At 49.4% G+C, this 13,696-nt stretch overlaps 1 protein-coding gene across 1 annotated transcript in view; it reads right to left on the bottom strand.

Annotated features, from left to right (window-relative positions):
* Positions 1-1,418: 1,418 nt before the first annotated feature.
* Positions 1,419-13,696, bottom strand: part of TP53BP1 (tumor protein p53 binding protein 1) — a gene marked incomplete at its 3' end in the record, with an annotated part of 70,249 nt that continues 57,971 nt past the window's right edge. Inside the window, exons 21-27 of the mRNA XM_080707476.1 lie at positions 12,293-12,484; positions 11,300-11,515; positions 8,742-8,954; positions 5,322-5,416; positions 4,373-4,572; positions 1,946-2,091; positions 1,419-1,606 (exon numbers count right to left, since the gene is read on the bottom strand). Coding sequence (XP_080563602.1) covers positions 1,419-1,606; positions 1,946-2,091; positions 4,373-4,572; positions 5,322-5,416; positions 8,742-8,954; positions 11,300-11,515; positions 12,293-12,484 — 1,250 coding nt within the window. The remainder of the gene's footprint in view (positions 1,607-1,945; positions 2,092-4,372; positions 4,573-5,321; positions 5,417-8,741; positions 8,955-11,299; positions 11,516-12,292; positions 12,485-13,696) is intronic.

Raw genomic sequence — 13,696 nt, 5'->3', positions numbered from 1 at the left:
AGACCAGAAAGTTAAATACTGTGTTTGTTGTTCTTATGGAAAAAAGGTATTAGATGGTTATAAATAGGCAACTGCTGGCTGCTGCCATCAAGGAAGAAAGACACAGATAAGACAGGCTTTCTTCCTTTCTGTTCAAGTAATTTACACCTGCGCAGATTATCTTTCCTCTAGAAATGTATGGTTGAGAGGCTATCATCCTTAAGAATCTGGAAAAACCTGTGAATTGGAAGAATTTTGCAAGTAAGTTCCAATTCTTTTAGACAGGTAAAGGGCAATACTAGCTAATAATACATTTAAAGTATCTTCTCCGCCAAAAACAAAACAAAAAAAAAAAACTGCAGGCCCTAGACACACCTAGGGATCGAAGCACCTGGTATGCCCTGAGCTCTCACTAGTAACCATTAGTGCTTCTATCAGCGCGAACAAGTATTCATTTACCCGTGCCCCTGGAACTGGAAAAGTGCCATGCTGGAGCCTCAGTTTCCGGCACTGAAGCCGGTCCTCTTCTCTCCGTTTCCTCCCACGTGACGCCTTCGTCTCTGTGGTTGTCTAGAGATGACCCCTCCACTGTGCCTCTAAGAAGGGGCTGGCAAGCTACAGCTGACTTTGAAAAAAAAAAAAAACACAGCCACACTGACTCGTTTACCTATTGTCTATGGTTGCCTTCCTCTCACAGCAGAATTCTGTGGTCCACAAAACATAAAACAGTGGTTAGTTTGGCTTTTTGTAGAAAAAAATTGTTAACCTTTGTGTAGACAAGGAGAGAACACGAGAGGAGTCGTGCTGGGGAGGGAAGGAGCAGCTCCTGCCCTGGCAGCGCTGCTAGGCCTCCGCCTACCACTGTCAGCACGCCTGGAGCATCCCACCAAGCTGTGGCCACTGGCCGCTCCTAGGAGGGGGCCTCCTCCCTCTCAGCCCAGAATGCGGCCGCCCACAGGGCAGCTGTCGGTGAGCTCAGCTCTAGAGAGCTCTCAACTTGAGAGTGCCTCCAGTCCACTCAGCTTTTGGCACAACATTGATCCGGGCCCTCGCCTGCTTTAGAGTCAGCTTTAGGAAGCACAGCATTTTAAACAGCCTGGGATAACTTGACAATGATGCCACAGAATCAAGCCCACTGCTAAAGTTTTATTTTCCTTGGCTAGGTGTCCTAAAGTGAACAAGCCCACTGGAAACCTCATAGGGAAGGTATTGTTTGCTTTTCATTTCTTCTGAGATGAAGCTCAAAGAAACAGATGAAGAAACCTCAGTTACTACAACCAAAGAGATTCAACATTTATTTTATCATAAAAGTCCAGCAAATAAAACTATATACAACAAGATCCATGCAAAGAATCCAGTTACACACAAGACACATTTAAAACCTGGTTAAAACACAACTCCACAATAGTAGGGAATAAAACTGGTAAGACCAAATATTTTTAGTGAGAGACATAATCGTGTTTGTATTTTGGATGCTGCTTGAATCCAATTCTCTCCCCAACGATGAGGCACTGGATCACCCACTCTTGGGACACCACAGGCAGCTGCAATGCTTCCGCACACTTCAGCACTGAGGCTGGGCACGAGGGGTCCGTCACCACCACGTCAAACACCCCTAAAGCAATATCTGCGAGGAGTAGGGGGACGGGATGGGCAAAGGACAGCTGAGTTAGCGCTTCATTAAGAAGACCGGTGGGCCTCCGGCCAGTGTATCCCAATCTGCCCAAACTAAACCCTGTTAAGTCAAACACAGCGCTGCTGATCTCAGCGTGGTATATGCTGGCCTCGCGGCAGCAGATGCAAACACACCACTGGAGACCAGCAGGAGCATGAGCAGCCCAGTGCCTCACTCAGGTGCACGTAAGCCTGGTTCCTAACGTCGGCCTACCAGGTCTGGGACTTGCAGCCGCGGCTAGACATTGGGGCTACGGACACCGGGGGCAACAGCACACGTGTTGGCCAGTACCTTTGTTATGAGCGCTCGAGTGGTGCTGCTTCACAGAGGCTGCCCCGCCGGTCATGAGGATCTCAGACCAGAGCTCCAGGAAGTTCTGCTGTTGGTCTGACACCAGGAGGACCTTCAGATTCTGGAAAGGGTTTTCACGGGGTTGCCTAGCAAGAAGTCAGAGAAACAGCCCTTTAGAAGTGGAAGGGACCTTTATCCTGACTACATCCAGATCCAACCAACAACCCTTCTGCAGAGGGACTTGAAAACCCGAGGCTAATCCCTTACTTGGTCACATCCTGTGGTGAATGATGTCTCTCCTCTGGGATCTTACCCTTCCGAGTTTCATGACTGCCCACAGGCTGGGACTAAGCCAAACCATGCTTCGGAGCCTGCTCCCCCAACCCGCGCTAAAACTTACTTCCCTTAAGAAGAATTTCAAGGTAAAGTCACAGCACATTCACACTTAACATAGGAAAAATAATATACTTCCTTTGTTAAGCATTTGCTGTAAAACACAGTTATCTTTCAGTTCAAATGTGATTATATTTAGAATTATTTTGTAGTGACATTAGGAAGATAAAATTATTGTTGAACTTTTGTTAGTGGTGTTATAGTATGAAAATCCTACTGCTCTTGAGGAAAACTTGATTCCATTGGTGTACATTGGTTTCCATACAATCCATAATCCTGTGTAGTTTTTATATGTAGTTATGGGTCTTACTAAAGGTTTTTTTTTTTTTTTTTTTTTTTTTTGTGGTACTGGGGGTGGAACCCAGGGGCTTTCTACCTCCGAGCTACACTCCCAGACCTATTTTATACTTTATTTGGAAACAGGGTCTCACTAAGTTGCTGAGAGCCTCACTCAGTAGCTGAGGCTGGCTTCGAACCTGTGCGATCCTCCTGTCTCAGCCTCCCAAGCGCGGGGATTACAAGTGTGCACCACCACGCCTAGCCTTCTTACTAAGTTTATATAATGGACTTGTTTCCTTTAAATTATAAAATATTAGCTTGGCATGGTGGAACACGCTTGTAATCCTAGTACTTGGGAGGATGAGACAGGAGAATCACAGGTTCACAGCCAATGTCAACTAACTTAGGATCTTTTTCAAAAGTAGAATGCCCCTAGGTTCAATCCCCAGTACTACACACACACACACACACACACACACACACACACACACACACGAAAAATACATATATAAACACTTTGGAAGCCGGGCATAGTGGCAAACCCTTGTAATCCCAGCATCTGGGAGGCTGAGACAGGAGAATCGTGGTTCATGGCCAGCCTCAGCTACTTAGACCCTCTGCAACTTGGTGAGACCCTGTTTCAAAATAAAGAATAAAAAGTAGAGCCAGGCATGGTGGGGCACACTTGTAATCCCAGCATTCGGGAGGCTGAGACCAGAAGATCATGGCTCGCAGACAGCCTCAGCTACTTAGGTCCTCTGCAACTTAGTGAGACCCAGTTTCAAAATAAAGAATTAAAAAAAAAAAAAAATAGGGCAGAGGGTGTAGCTCAGAGGTCAAATGCCCCTAGGTTCAATACCTAGTACTGCAAAAAAAAATTAAAAATAAGTAAATAAATACCTGTCTTTATCATTAAAGGTTGGGTTTGTTTTTATTTTTTGCAGGTCTAGGGATGGAACCCAGGGGCATTCGACCTCTGAGCTACACCCTCTGCTGTAATTTTTTTCTTTTTCTTTTTTTTTTTTGGTGGTACTGGGGTTCCTGGAAACCCTTCTACCTCCAGGCTACACTCCCAAACCTATTTTATACTTTTTATTTGGAAACAGGGTCTCTTAAGCTAGTGAGGCGGGCTTTGAACCTGTGCAATCCTCCTGTCTCTGCCTCCTAAGCGTGTCTAATTTTTTTTATTCTTTATTTTTGGAACCGGGTCTCACTAAGTTGCAGAGGGCCTAAGTAGCTGAGGCTGTTCGTGAACCGCCATCCTGCTCCAGTCTGCTTCCCGAATGCCTGAGCCACCACACCTGGCATTGTTTTGGTTTTTTTTTTTTTTTTTATATTGGGGATGGAACCCAGGCTATTTCTATCTTTGGGCTATACTCCCAGGCTTATTTTATGTTTTATTTGGAAACAGAGCCTCCCTAAGTATCTGAGGCTGGCTTCGAACCTGTGCAATCCTCCTGTCTCTGCCTCCCAAGCGCGGGGATTACAAGTGTGCACCACCACGCCCGGTGTTAGGCTGGGAATATTGAATGTACATACAAACCCTTAAGTACTGTCAAAAGGTTGCCAACCTGTAAGGAACTGAACTTTGTCAATAAGCTGATGAGCTGCTGGAGTCACACACCCACTCAGTTCTGAGGTTTATCCTGTAGACATTCCGGTTCCTGCACACATTTATTTTCTCATCTAGCTTCTCTTTCCAAAAGCTTGCTGCCTTGCTATCCATTCAGCTCCAGAAGGCTCTCACTCACTCACCAGTCCAGAATTCTCTGCTCCTCGAGGCTGTACCCAGCGGGCAGCAGGTAGTTGCGGTAGTTCTGGAGCTGGTTGGCATGGCAGCTGTCGTGGACCCAGACGTGAGACACACAGGGAATCCCACTAGCAAGGCACAGGAAGTACTTCCGGGTCCGACAGTGCTGATCCGCAATCAGGAGACACTGGTAGGCTGTGTTACACTGGGGGAGAGGCACAGAGTCCACGGGAGGTCTGGAAGCACCTGAACTGCAGCCCTGATAAGCCAGAGCAGATCCCAGGACTTCCAAATATTGCCCAAAATATGATCTGATCTGTCCTTGTGCCCAATGTTGCCTTCTGAAAGGCCCAGAACGCTTCCCTCGGCATCCTCCCAGACTCGCCCGCAGCTTTCTGAGGGCCTCAATCCCCAGGGACCACTAAACTCATGTACCCCACACATGTACTCAGCTTTTTTCTTTTTTCTTTTTTTTTTTTTTTTGCGGGTCTGGGGATGGAACCCAGGGGCATTTCACCTCCGAGCTACACTCCCTGCCCTATTTTTTCTTCTTTATTTTGAAGCACGGTCTAAGTTGTGGAGGGCCTCACTAAGTAGCTGAGGCTGGCCGCACACCAGATCCTCCAGTCTCAGCCTCCCAAATGCTGGGATTAAAAGTGTGCGCCACCACGCCCGGCTCTGATTCAGCTTTTACTGCTAAGAATCTGCATCGCTGATAGGTATTCCTACCTAATAGAAATTTCAATCTGCTTTTGTGCCATTAACTAACCCAAGCTTCTACTTTCTTTTCCTTGTGTATTATAAAAACCCCGTTTCATGTTACGAAGTTTGACAGGCTCCCGATTGATGAACTCTGGCTACTCTAAGCCACCTCCGGGCCCTCCCAGGCCTCTCCTCAGTGCAGGACGTGGCTCTTCTCTCTCCCACTCTCGATGCTACACAGAGACGCCTCACCTGGGCTTCATTGAAATCTTCAAGGATATAGCCAGCTCCTGCTCGAAGCTGGGACTCCGTATACTGCTTGTTGAAAGGAGGAATTTCTAAAAATTCTACATAAGAAAACATAACCAAGATAACCGTTACTGAGTTGGCTGGGTTCCTCTTTACCACTTTATGCCGCTGTGATCTTACTGCCTCCTTCTCTACTCCCCAGCTATCTCCTCATCAGCGTTACCCCACAGCAGGTGAAGGGCTTCCCCCGAGCAAGAAAGGGATCTGTCTTGAAGCTACAAAATGCTGCCAGAAGGGACCAGAGTAGGAGGGACCAGGAAGAGGAGGAATGGAGGTGGGCCATAGACAGGACACATCTACGCGCTAAGACTGGCTTAGTGGACTGTTCATAAAATGGACACACAACTACTTCCCACGCTGACACATTCCAATCTGGGCAACCCTTACCAACAATGAGTTCTTAATCTACCCTAACTTTCTTGCTGCACATTAGACCCACTTCAGTGGGGATGAAGAACAACTGTTCACTTTTTTATATAAAGCAAAGCCTTCAAATTCCCATTTCATCAGACTTTCACTCCTTGTTCACTGAAACTCTGATAAAGCAGAATACGCAGATAAGGTATGGCTTTAATTTTTAACTAATTAAGTGAGGGTGAGTTAGAAAACCCTATTTCAGCCTTTTCATGGAAAGCTATCTACCTTTGACGATCCTGAAGTACCTCGGGACACTGCCCACCAGTGACTGCTCTAGTCTCGAGGGTGAAGGGGACATGAGGGAGGAGGCTGAGGCTGAGGTGACCCTAGGCCATTAGGAACTGCTGCTTTAGACCAAGTATCTAGCTCGAGCTTCTTTCTTGTCATCTGCTCCTCTCACATATAAATAACACATTCAAAAAGAAGAAAAGCCAGACATTAGAGACTTATTTAGGAGTTCAGAGAAGTTAAGGTTCTAATTAACTGAAACTTGATCACAAATAAAAAGCCCCAAGTCAATACAGTTCAAGGCCGGGGCCACGCTCTTTCCCCCGCATCCCTGGGCTAAGTCCTGGGAGGACTGACCCCTTCCAAGATGCCCCTTGGTGCCACCCCTGCTCATCCACGACTCAGCTGGCATCCTTGTCCCCCCAGGTCCGTGCATCTTTGTTTAGGTCGGATTGGCCAAATGAAAACCCAAACTAGAAACTCTTTTTCCTTTTTCCTTTTTATTTTTTTGTGGTACTGGAGATTGAGCTCAGGGGCATTCTACCCCCAAGATATACCCCCAGCCCGATTTTTATTCTTTATTTTGAAACAGGGTCTCACTAAATTGTGGAGGGCCTCACTAAGTAGATAAGACTGGCTGTGAACCTGCGATCCTCCTGTTTCAGCCTCCCAAATACTGGGATTAGGAGTGTGTGCCAAGCTGGGCGTGGGACACACGCTTGTAATCTCAGTATTTGGGACGCTGAGACAGGATGATCCAGGTTCACGGCCAGCCTCAGCTACTTAATGAGGCCCTCCACAACTTAGTGAGACCCTGTTTCAAAACAAAGAAAAAAAATGGGGCTGGGGGTGTAGCTTGGGGGTAGAATGCCCCTGGGTTCAATCCCTGTACCACACACAAAAAAAAAAGTGTGAGCCACCACACCCAGCTTTTTTTTTTGGGGGGGGGTGGATATTGAGGATGGAACCACGGGCCTTGTGTATGCTAGGCAACTGCTCAACCACTGAGCTACATCTCAGCCCTTTTTATTTATCAACAGGCTCTACGTTGCTCATAGGCTAGCTTCAAACTTGCAATCCTTCTGCCTTAGCCTCCAGAGTAGCTGGATAGAGCACACATGCACCACCACGCTGGGACAGCAGACACTTGTTTTAGTACAGATGCCTTCACCCTTGAGATTAAGAAACCCCTGTGCCTTCTCATACACAAAAAACTGTACGGTTCTGCTGCTGATGGGCAATGTCCAAGAATGAAAAACAACATGAAGCAGACATACTCAATGCAACCACACTACCTACCGAGATATGAAGATCTCTAAGAAAGAACCGCCAATCCTCTTCATTTGATTTTTGGGAGTAGATTTATTAGGTTTCACACAGACATACCACACAGAGTATTAGGAAACTGAAGAAATGGCCTGCATCTCATACCAAAGTCAGCTTTCTTGACTATGCTGTGCCAAATAATAAAACTTCTGCAGAGCTGGCATAGGAAAAGCTAGAAATTTATTAAAGCAATTTTTCTTTGGTACTGGGGATGGAACCCAGGGGCATTCTACCTCCAATCTATACCCCTAGCCCTATTTTTTATTTTTTATTTTGAAACAAGGTCTCACTGAGTTGCAAAGGGCCTCACTAAGTAGCTGAGGCTGGCCGTGAACCTCAATCCTCCTGTCTCAGCCTCCCAAATGCTGGGATGACAAGCGTGCGCCACCATACCCGGCTTAAAACCAAATTCTTGGCAGGAAGCTACTCTCGTGCCTTATTTATCTCCCACTGTACCCATCTGAATTCTGTTTGACACACAAGGCTTTGCACTCTCCACGATACCACGTGTCCCTGCAGCCGACTTCTCTGCCCCAGAGGGTCACTACCAATAGCGTCTCTATGTACCTCCAAATAGCATAAATCCCAACCTCAACTTACTGGTCGCTCGTCTTGTGTCCCTGTGTGTATCTCCATGTGGCTGCAGCTGCTGAGTGGTCTGGGCTGCTTAAGAGAGAGCGTCCACACCTAAAATGCCCCCACTCAGCTCTTCAGTGACAGCCACATTCCCTGCCTCAGACTCCCCTAGCAAAGCAATGCCAGGCATCAGGACCATCGTCCCATCGTTTCACCCTGACAGACACCTCTGTCCTGCTGGCAGTCAGGAACAGTAGTGTATACATCTGTATCTACTCATTCTCTCCTAGATCACAGACCTTTCAGAACTGAGAGTTTACTCAAACACCAAGTGACACCATGAGACACAGTGCGCAATCGGCCACGGTGACAGAAAGGCGCCGGAGCCGGAAGCCTCGGGCCGGTCCTCCCAGCTGCCCTGGAGCACCGGGCCTCTGCCCAGCCTTACATGCACCCCTCAAAGGCCAGGTGCCCGTGGGGGTGTCCTCGAGCAGCTGTTTCTAAGCAGAGCATGCGGAAGCCTGCCTGACTTGGACAACGGTAAGAGGGTAAATAATCCCCAATCTGCCATTATTATGAACAAAAAAGCAATTTTTTATCTTCCCTTTCAGCTACCAGGTATGTTTTGAGGAACCACTGAAAGGAATTCTCTGAAAACAGTGTTAACCAAGAAGCAGGGTGCAGGCTCACTTCCCTTCCCCTAGTCAATCCTGCTGTCCCCTGCCAGCCCTCAGCAGCCTCCACAGGCCCCGCCAGCCCGAAAGCCAGCAGTGGGGAGGAAGACCGCCCACCGCAGTGCCAGGGCTTCGGCCTTACCGTCCTCCTCGCTGCTCCCTGGAAGGCCGTCCGGCAGCTTGGAGCGGCTGGCCAGCTTGTCGCTGCTTGTGGCCATGGTGAGGAGAAAGGCGTAGCCCAGGAACAAGGTTTTGTTGAGAGGCAAAGGGCCTCTCTGCTCCTCCAGGGCTGCAGGCTCACCTGCGTTGTCGCCGCTCTCACAGGGGCTCACGAACTCTCCAGCCCCCACTGCGCCTGGGGAGACAGCACAGTTACTAGAGCAGCCCAGCTGCTGGTGGAGAGTCCAGCACCGGCGGGGCCTCCACACAGGACACGCCCTAGTGGGCTTTCCTGAGCTGCGACCTGAAGACCACTGTTGCGCCAGCTACTCTAAATGGCAACTTGGGGCCAAGTTCACAAAAAGAAAAGAAAAGAAAGTTACAGTCATAGTAATTTTGGGTGGGGGAGTCTGGGGATGAAACCCAGGGGCATTTGACCTCTGAGCTACACCCCAGCCCTATTTTTTATTCTTTTTTTTTTTTTTTTTTTTTTGGTGGTACTGGGGTTCCTGGAAACCCTTCTACCTCCGGGCTATACTTCCAGACCTATTTTATATTTTTATTTGGAAACAGGGTCTCTTCAGCCGGCGCGGCTGGCTTCAAACCTGCACGACCCTCCTGTCTCCGCCTCCCAAGCCCGGCTTATTCTTTATTTTGAAAGAGTCTCACTGAGTTGCAGAGGGCCTCACTAGTAGCTGAGGCTGTCCTTGAACCTCAATTCCCCTGTCTCAGCCTCCCGAGTGCTGGGATGACAAGCGTGTCCACCGTGCCTGGCCATAGCAGTATCTTCATAAATGAAGATCAACTGATGTTACTTGGGAGTTTCTGTGCTTGTATCCTGGGGACTCAACCCAGAGGCATTCTATCTTGAGCTGTGGCCAAGCCCTTTTTACTTTTTTATTTTGAAACAAGGTCTTTATGCTGAGTAGCTGAGGCTGGCCTGGAACCTGTGATCCTCTGGTCTCAGCCTCCCACATGCTGGATGACAGGCATGGGCCACCAGACCTGGATACTAGTTTCCATGCAGCCAAACCAGTACTTGCCAGGCTGTCTGAGGTGAGAGCAGTTCTAATGGAGACAAGAGCTGAAGTCGCAGCCACCAGCACTGCCCGGCGCTCCTTCTTCCCTCAGGACAAGCGAGGTTTTGAAGCAGCCTTTTTTTTTTGGTGGTGGTGGTGGTGGTGGGGATTGGACCCAGGGGAGTTCTACCTCTGAGCCACACCCCCAGCCCTATTTTACTTTTTAGTTTGAAACAGAGTCTCACTAGGTTGCTGAGAATCTCATTACGTTGTCGAGGCTGTCCTTGAACCTGTGATCCTCTTGTCAGCCTCCCAAGTACTGGGATTACAAGCGTGAGCCACCATGCCCAGCTGGAGCAGCTTTTTAAAAAACAAAAACTAAAAACACCTCTTTTATTACTAAGAACTGTCCCCAGAAGATTGCCCCACCCCAACTCTGACCCTCACCACAATGGTGCAGAGAATGCTTGGCAATCAGTGTTCTTATGTGCCGATGGAGCCACATCAAATACCCTGCCTCAAACGTCCCCGTGTCCAGCACCTGGGTGGGGAAGTGAGCCTGCCAGTCCAGGACTCCCAGAACACCCGCACCGGAAGTGCCCCACGCGTCTTGAGAACACAGATACCTGACCTGGAGAAGCTGCGCCGCGCACACGTGAGGAGGCTAGGATGACAGTCAGGTCATGCATGCCTCCCTAAAACAAAACCAGCAGCGAGAGCAAGGCTCAGAGGCAGCATGCCGTCCCGCAGGCGTGGCTGGGCTCTCATGCCAGGGCTGCCGGGTCTCAGTCCTGGCTCTGTCACCTCAGGAAAGTTAGCCACATTTTCTTCGACTGGAAAACAAATTCTAGCGCCGCCGTTTTAAGTGATGTGCGTAAAGTGGCTGGCGCCGCAGGCCTCACTAATGCAGCCTCTGTCAGTGTGGCTACACACTCTGGAACGCAGCCTCCGTGCCGGCAAACATGACACAGCAGACACGGGAAACCAAAGGGGCTCCAGCGGCCTCAGTGAGCAGCGAGGTGCCCGCGGGCTGCTCAGAGGCCCTCAGAGGGGATGAGCGCCCACCCCACTCCGCAACCAAGCAGCTGCAACTGCGCACTGCAGGAGACCTCCCGACCCTGACCACAGTGACAGGGAAGGCGTCACTGGGGCACGGATGGGAGCAGCGCTGGGCACCGTCTCTCAACAGGAGGGGACGCACAGCAGGGCTCCCTGGAGGCGGCAGATGGGGCAGGGAAAGAGACCTAGAACAAGCCCACGTGTGGCCCCCCTAAAGTTGAGCACCCCTTCCCTCCTGGAAGCCACAAGAGTCAGTGCACACTGGCAACCAATCCTGGCCTCCCGCCGACCCCGTGCCTCTCCTCGGAGGAGAAGGGGCGGGAAGGCAATACCCATCTCTGAGCACAACTTGTGGGCTGGTGGGGCCCCAACATGGCAGCCAGGATGGAAGGACCACCGCCACCCACGGGACCCCTCCCAGCAGATGGCCCTGCATTCTGCCTGAGGCACGACCAGTACCCACCGGGTTTCACAGTGGCGGACTTGCGGCCTCTCTTGGCGGGGGACCTTTCCTCCTCAGAGGTGATGAGTTTCCTCTTGCCTGATGGGACACCCGTGGAGGCGCGAGGACTCTCTGTGGTCTTCCGGGTGGGGGTTGTGCTGCTGCTGCTGGAGGCGGTTGGGGTGGCTGGAGAGCTCACGTTACTGCGCCGTTTCCGCTTTCCTTCCACCAAGTTATCTACAGCAGGAAAAGCCAAACACTGGTCAAACCCAGAGGCTGAGGCTTGGAACTCCAAGAAGCTAGGTAAACCTGACTTAGACACCATGGTGCCTTCCTCACCTCCCATAGGGGCAGGAAACCTCTTTTTATTTCTAGTTTTTTATTTTTTATTTTTCCTGTGGAACTCGGGATTGAACCCAGGGGTATTCTAATTCCAAGCTACACCCCTAGCCCTTTTTATTTATTTTTATTTATTTTTTGAGGTACTGGGGATGGAACCCAGACATTATAACTCTTAGCTATATCCCCAGTCCTATTTTTTCTTTATTTTGAAACAGGTCTCACTGAGTTGCAAAGGGCCTCACTAAGTAGCTAAGGCTGTCCTCGAACCATGATCCTCCTGTTTCAGCCTCCCAAATGCTGGGATTACAAGTGTGCGCCACCACACCCAGCTTATTTTTTATTTTGAAAGAGGGTCTCACTAAGTTGCTGAGGCTGGCTTAGAACCTGCGATCAACCTATCTCAGCCTCCCAAGTATTGGGATTACAAATGTCCACTATCATGCCTGGCTGGGAAGCCTCTTTTTTTAGGCCATCTGTTTCGATTATTGCTATGACTAAGATATGTCTTGGATAGAAAACTCCAAGACTTACTATATGGGAAGGAAACAGTTAAGGCAGTAGCTTTGGAAAATGGTAGCTCATCACCATCTACTGATCACTCAAGAAACCGCTCCCCCACTTGACTTCCTGCAGGCCCACAGGCGGCTGCTCAGGCGTCCAGGCTGGTCCTACCTAGGCTGATGTCTGCTGCCTTGGTGAGGGGAGTGGCCGCCTCGTAGGGTCCAAGCCCATACTGCTCTCTCAGTCTGTTTCCTTGCTCCAAGGACAGGATGACAGCCATCCGCTTGTACCATTTCCTTTGGCCCTCCTTTTCAATGCTGTAGTACAGCTCCCCAGACTCCTTTCGATGTCCTTTCACCACTCCTGGGGAAAAACAGAAGCAGCCTGATGTTGTCTTGGGCTGCTGAGCCCCTTCTCAAGAGGGCTCTGCAAAGCAGGCCTGAGTCCAAGAGCAAAGAATCCAGCTCTCAATTCCAAATGGTAATGACACTTGGATAAATGTAGCAACCACTCTAGGAATACAGACAAGGGAAGTCTCTCCACAGAAGGCAGTCTTTTATAAATAAAAGCTTCCCAAGGCAGCGCTAGGATTCTTCGTGGTTCAAAAGGTTCGAAAGTGCAATGTTTCGTGGTTTCTTAGCATCCCGTAATTTACTAAACGTCCCCATCACGGTGTCTCTGGAGGCAGAGTGGTAAGTCTGGGAGTCGTAGGTAGAAAGCGACATCATTCCAAGAGGACATGCATGTGTGTTTGCTATAAACCAACTCAAACAGAGGGCAGACAAAGGGTAAAAACTAAATCCTGCTTCTCTTGCCTCATCTCCCCTCCCTAGGAACTGTTTTGCCCTTGCTCCGATTCAGAACCTGAATCGGAGGAACAGAGGGTGAGCAGAGAAGGGGACAGAGAGGGTGGGCTTGGCAGGGCCGAGTCTGCTGTGATCGCCAGCAGAGCCACTGCTTTCCTCCTTCTTTTTTTTTTTTTTTTTTTTTTTGGTGGTACTGGGGATGGAACCCAGGGGCATTCTACCTCCAAGCTATGCCCACAGCCCTATTTTTCATTCTTTATTTTGAAACAGGATCTGAGTTACAGAGGGCCTCACTAAGTAGCTGAGGCTGGCTGTGAACCTGCGACCCTCCTATCTCAGCCTCCCAAGTACTGGGATTACAGCGTGCACCACCACGCACGTTCTGCAATATTTATTTCTGATCATGTGATAAACACATCTTCCCCTCTATCCATCAATAAACAATTTACAGCACACAATACACAGACAACATAAACATCAGACTATTGATCTTTCACTCCTGTGAGGAGAAAGGTCTGTTTGGGCCTCCCCACTGGCCTGTGCTTCAGATGCTCCACGGAGGAGGAGTCCCAAGGAGGAAGGCCACAGACCCACTCTGCGCTCGCTTGTTCATCTCCAAATGACAAAGACCACCTCGGCAGGACAAAGCCCGACCAAAAGCACACTTGTGAAGAGCAAGGACGCAGTCTAGAGTTCACACCCACAGACTCAGCAAAGGGACGCGGACCCACCCTTGTGCAGATGGACTCCGGATACTCTGTCTTGTCTT

The sequence above is a fragment of the Muscardinus avellanarius genome (genome assembly GCF_963383645.1).
Source record: "Muscardinus avellanarius genome assembly, chromosome: 12".
Lineage (NCBI taxonomy): Eukaryota > Metazoa > Chordata > Mammalia > Rodentia > Gliridae > Muscardinus > Muscardinus avellanarius.
This window is presented reverse-complemented; position numbering and strand designations above follow the sequence as displayed.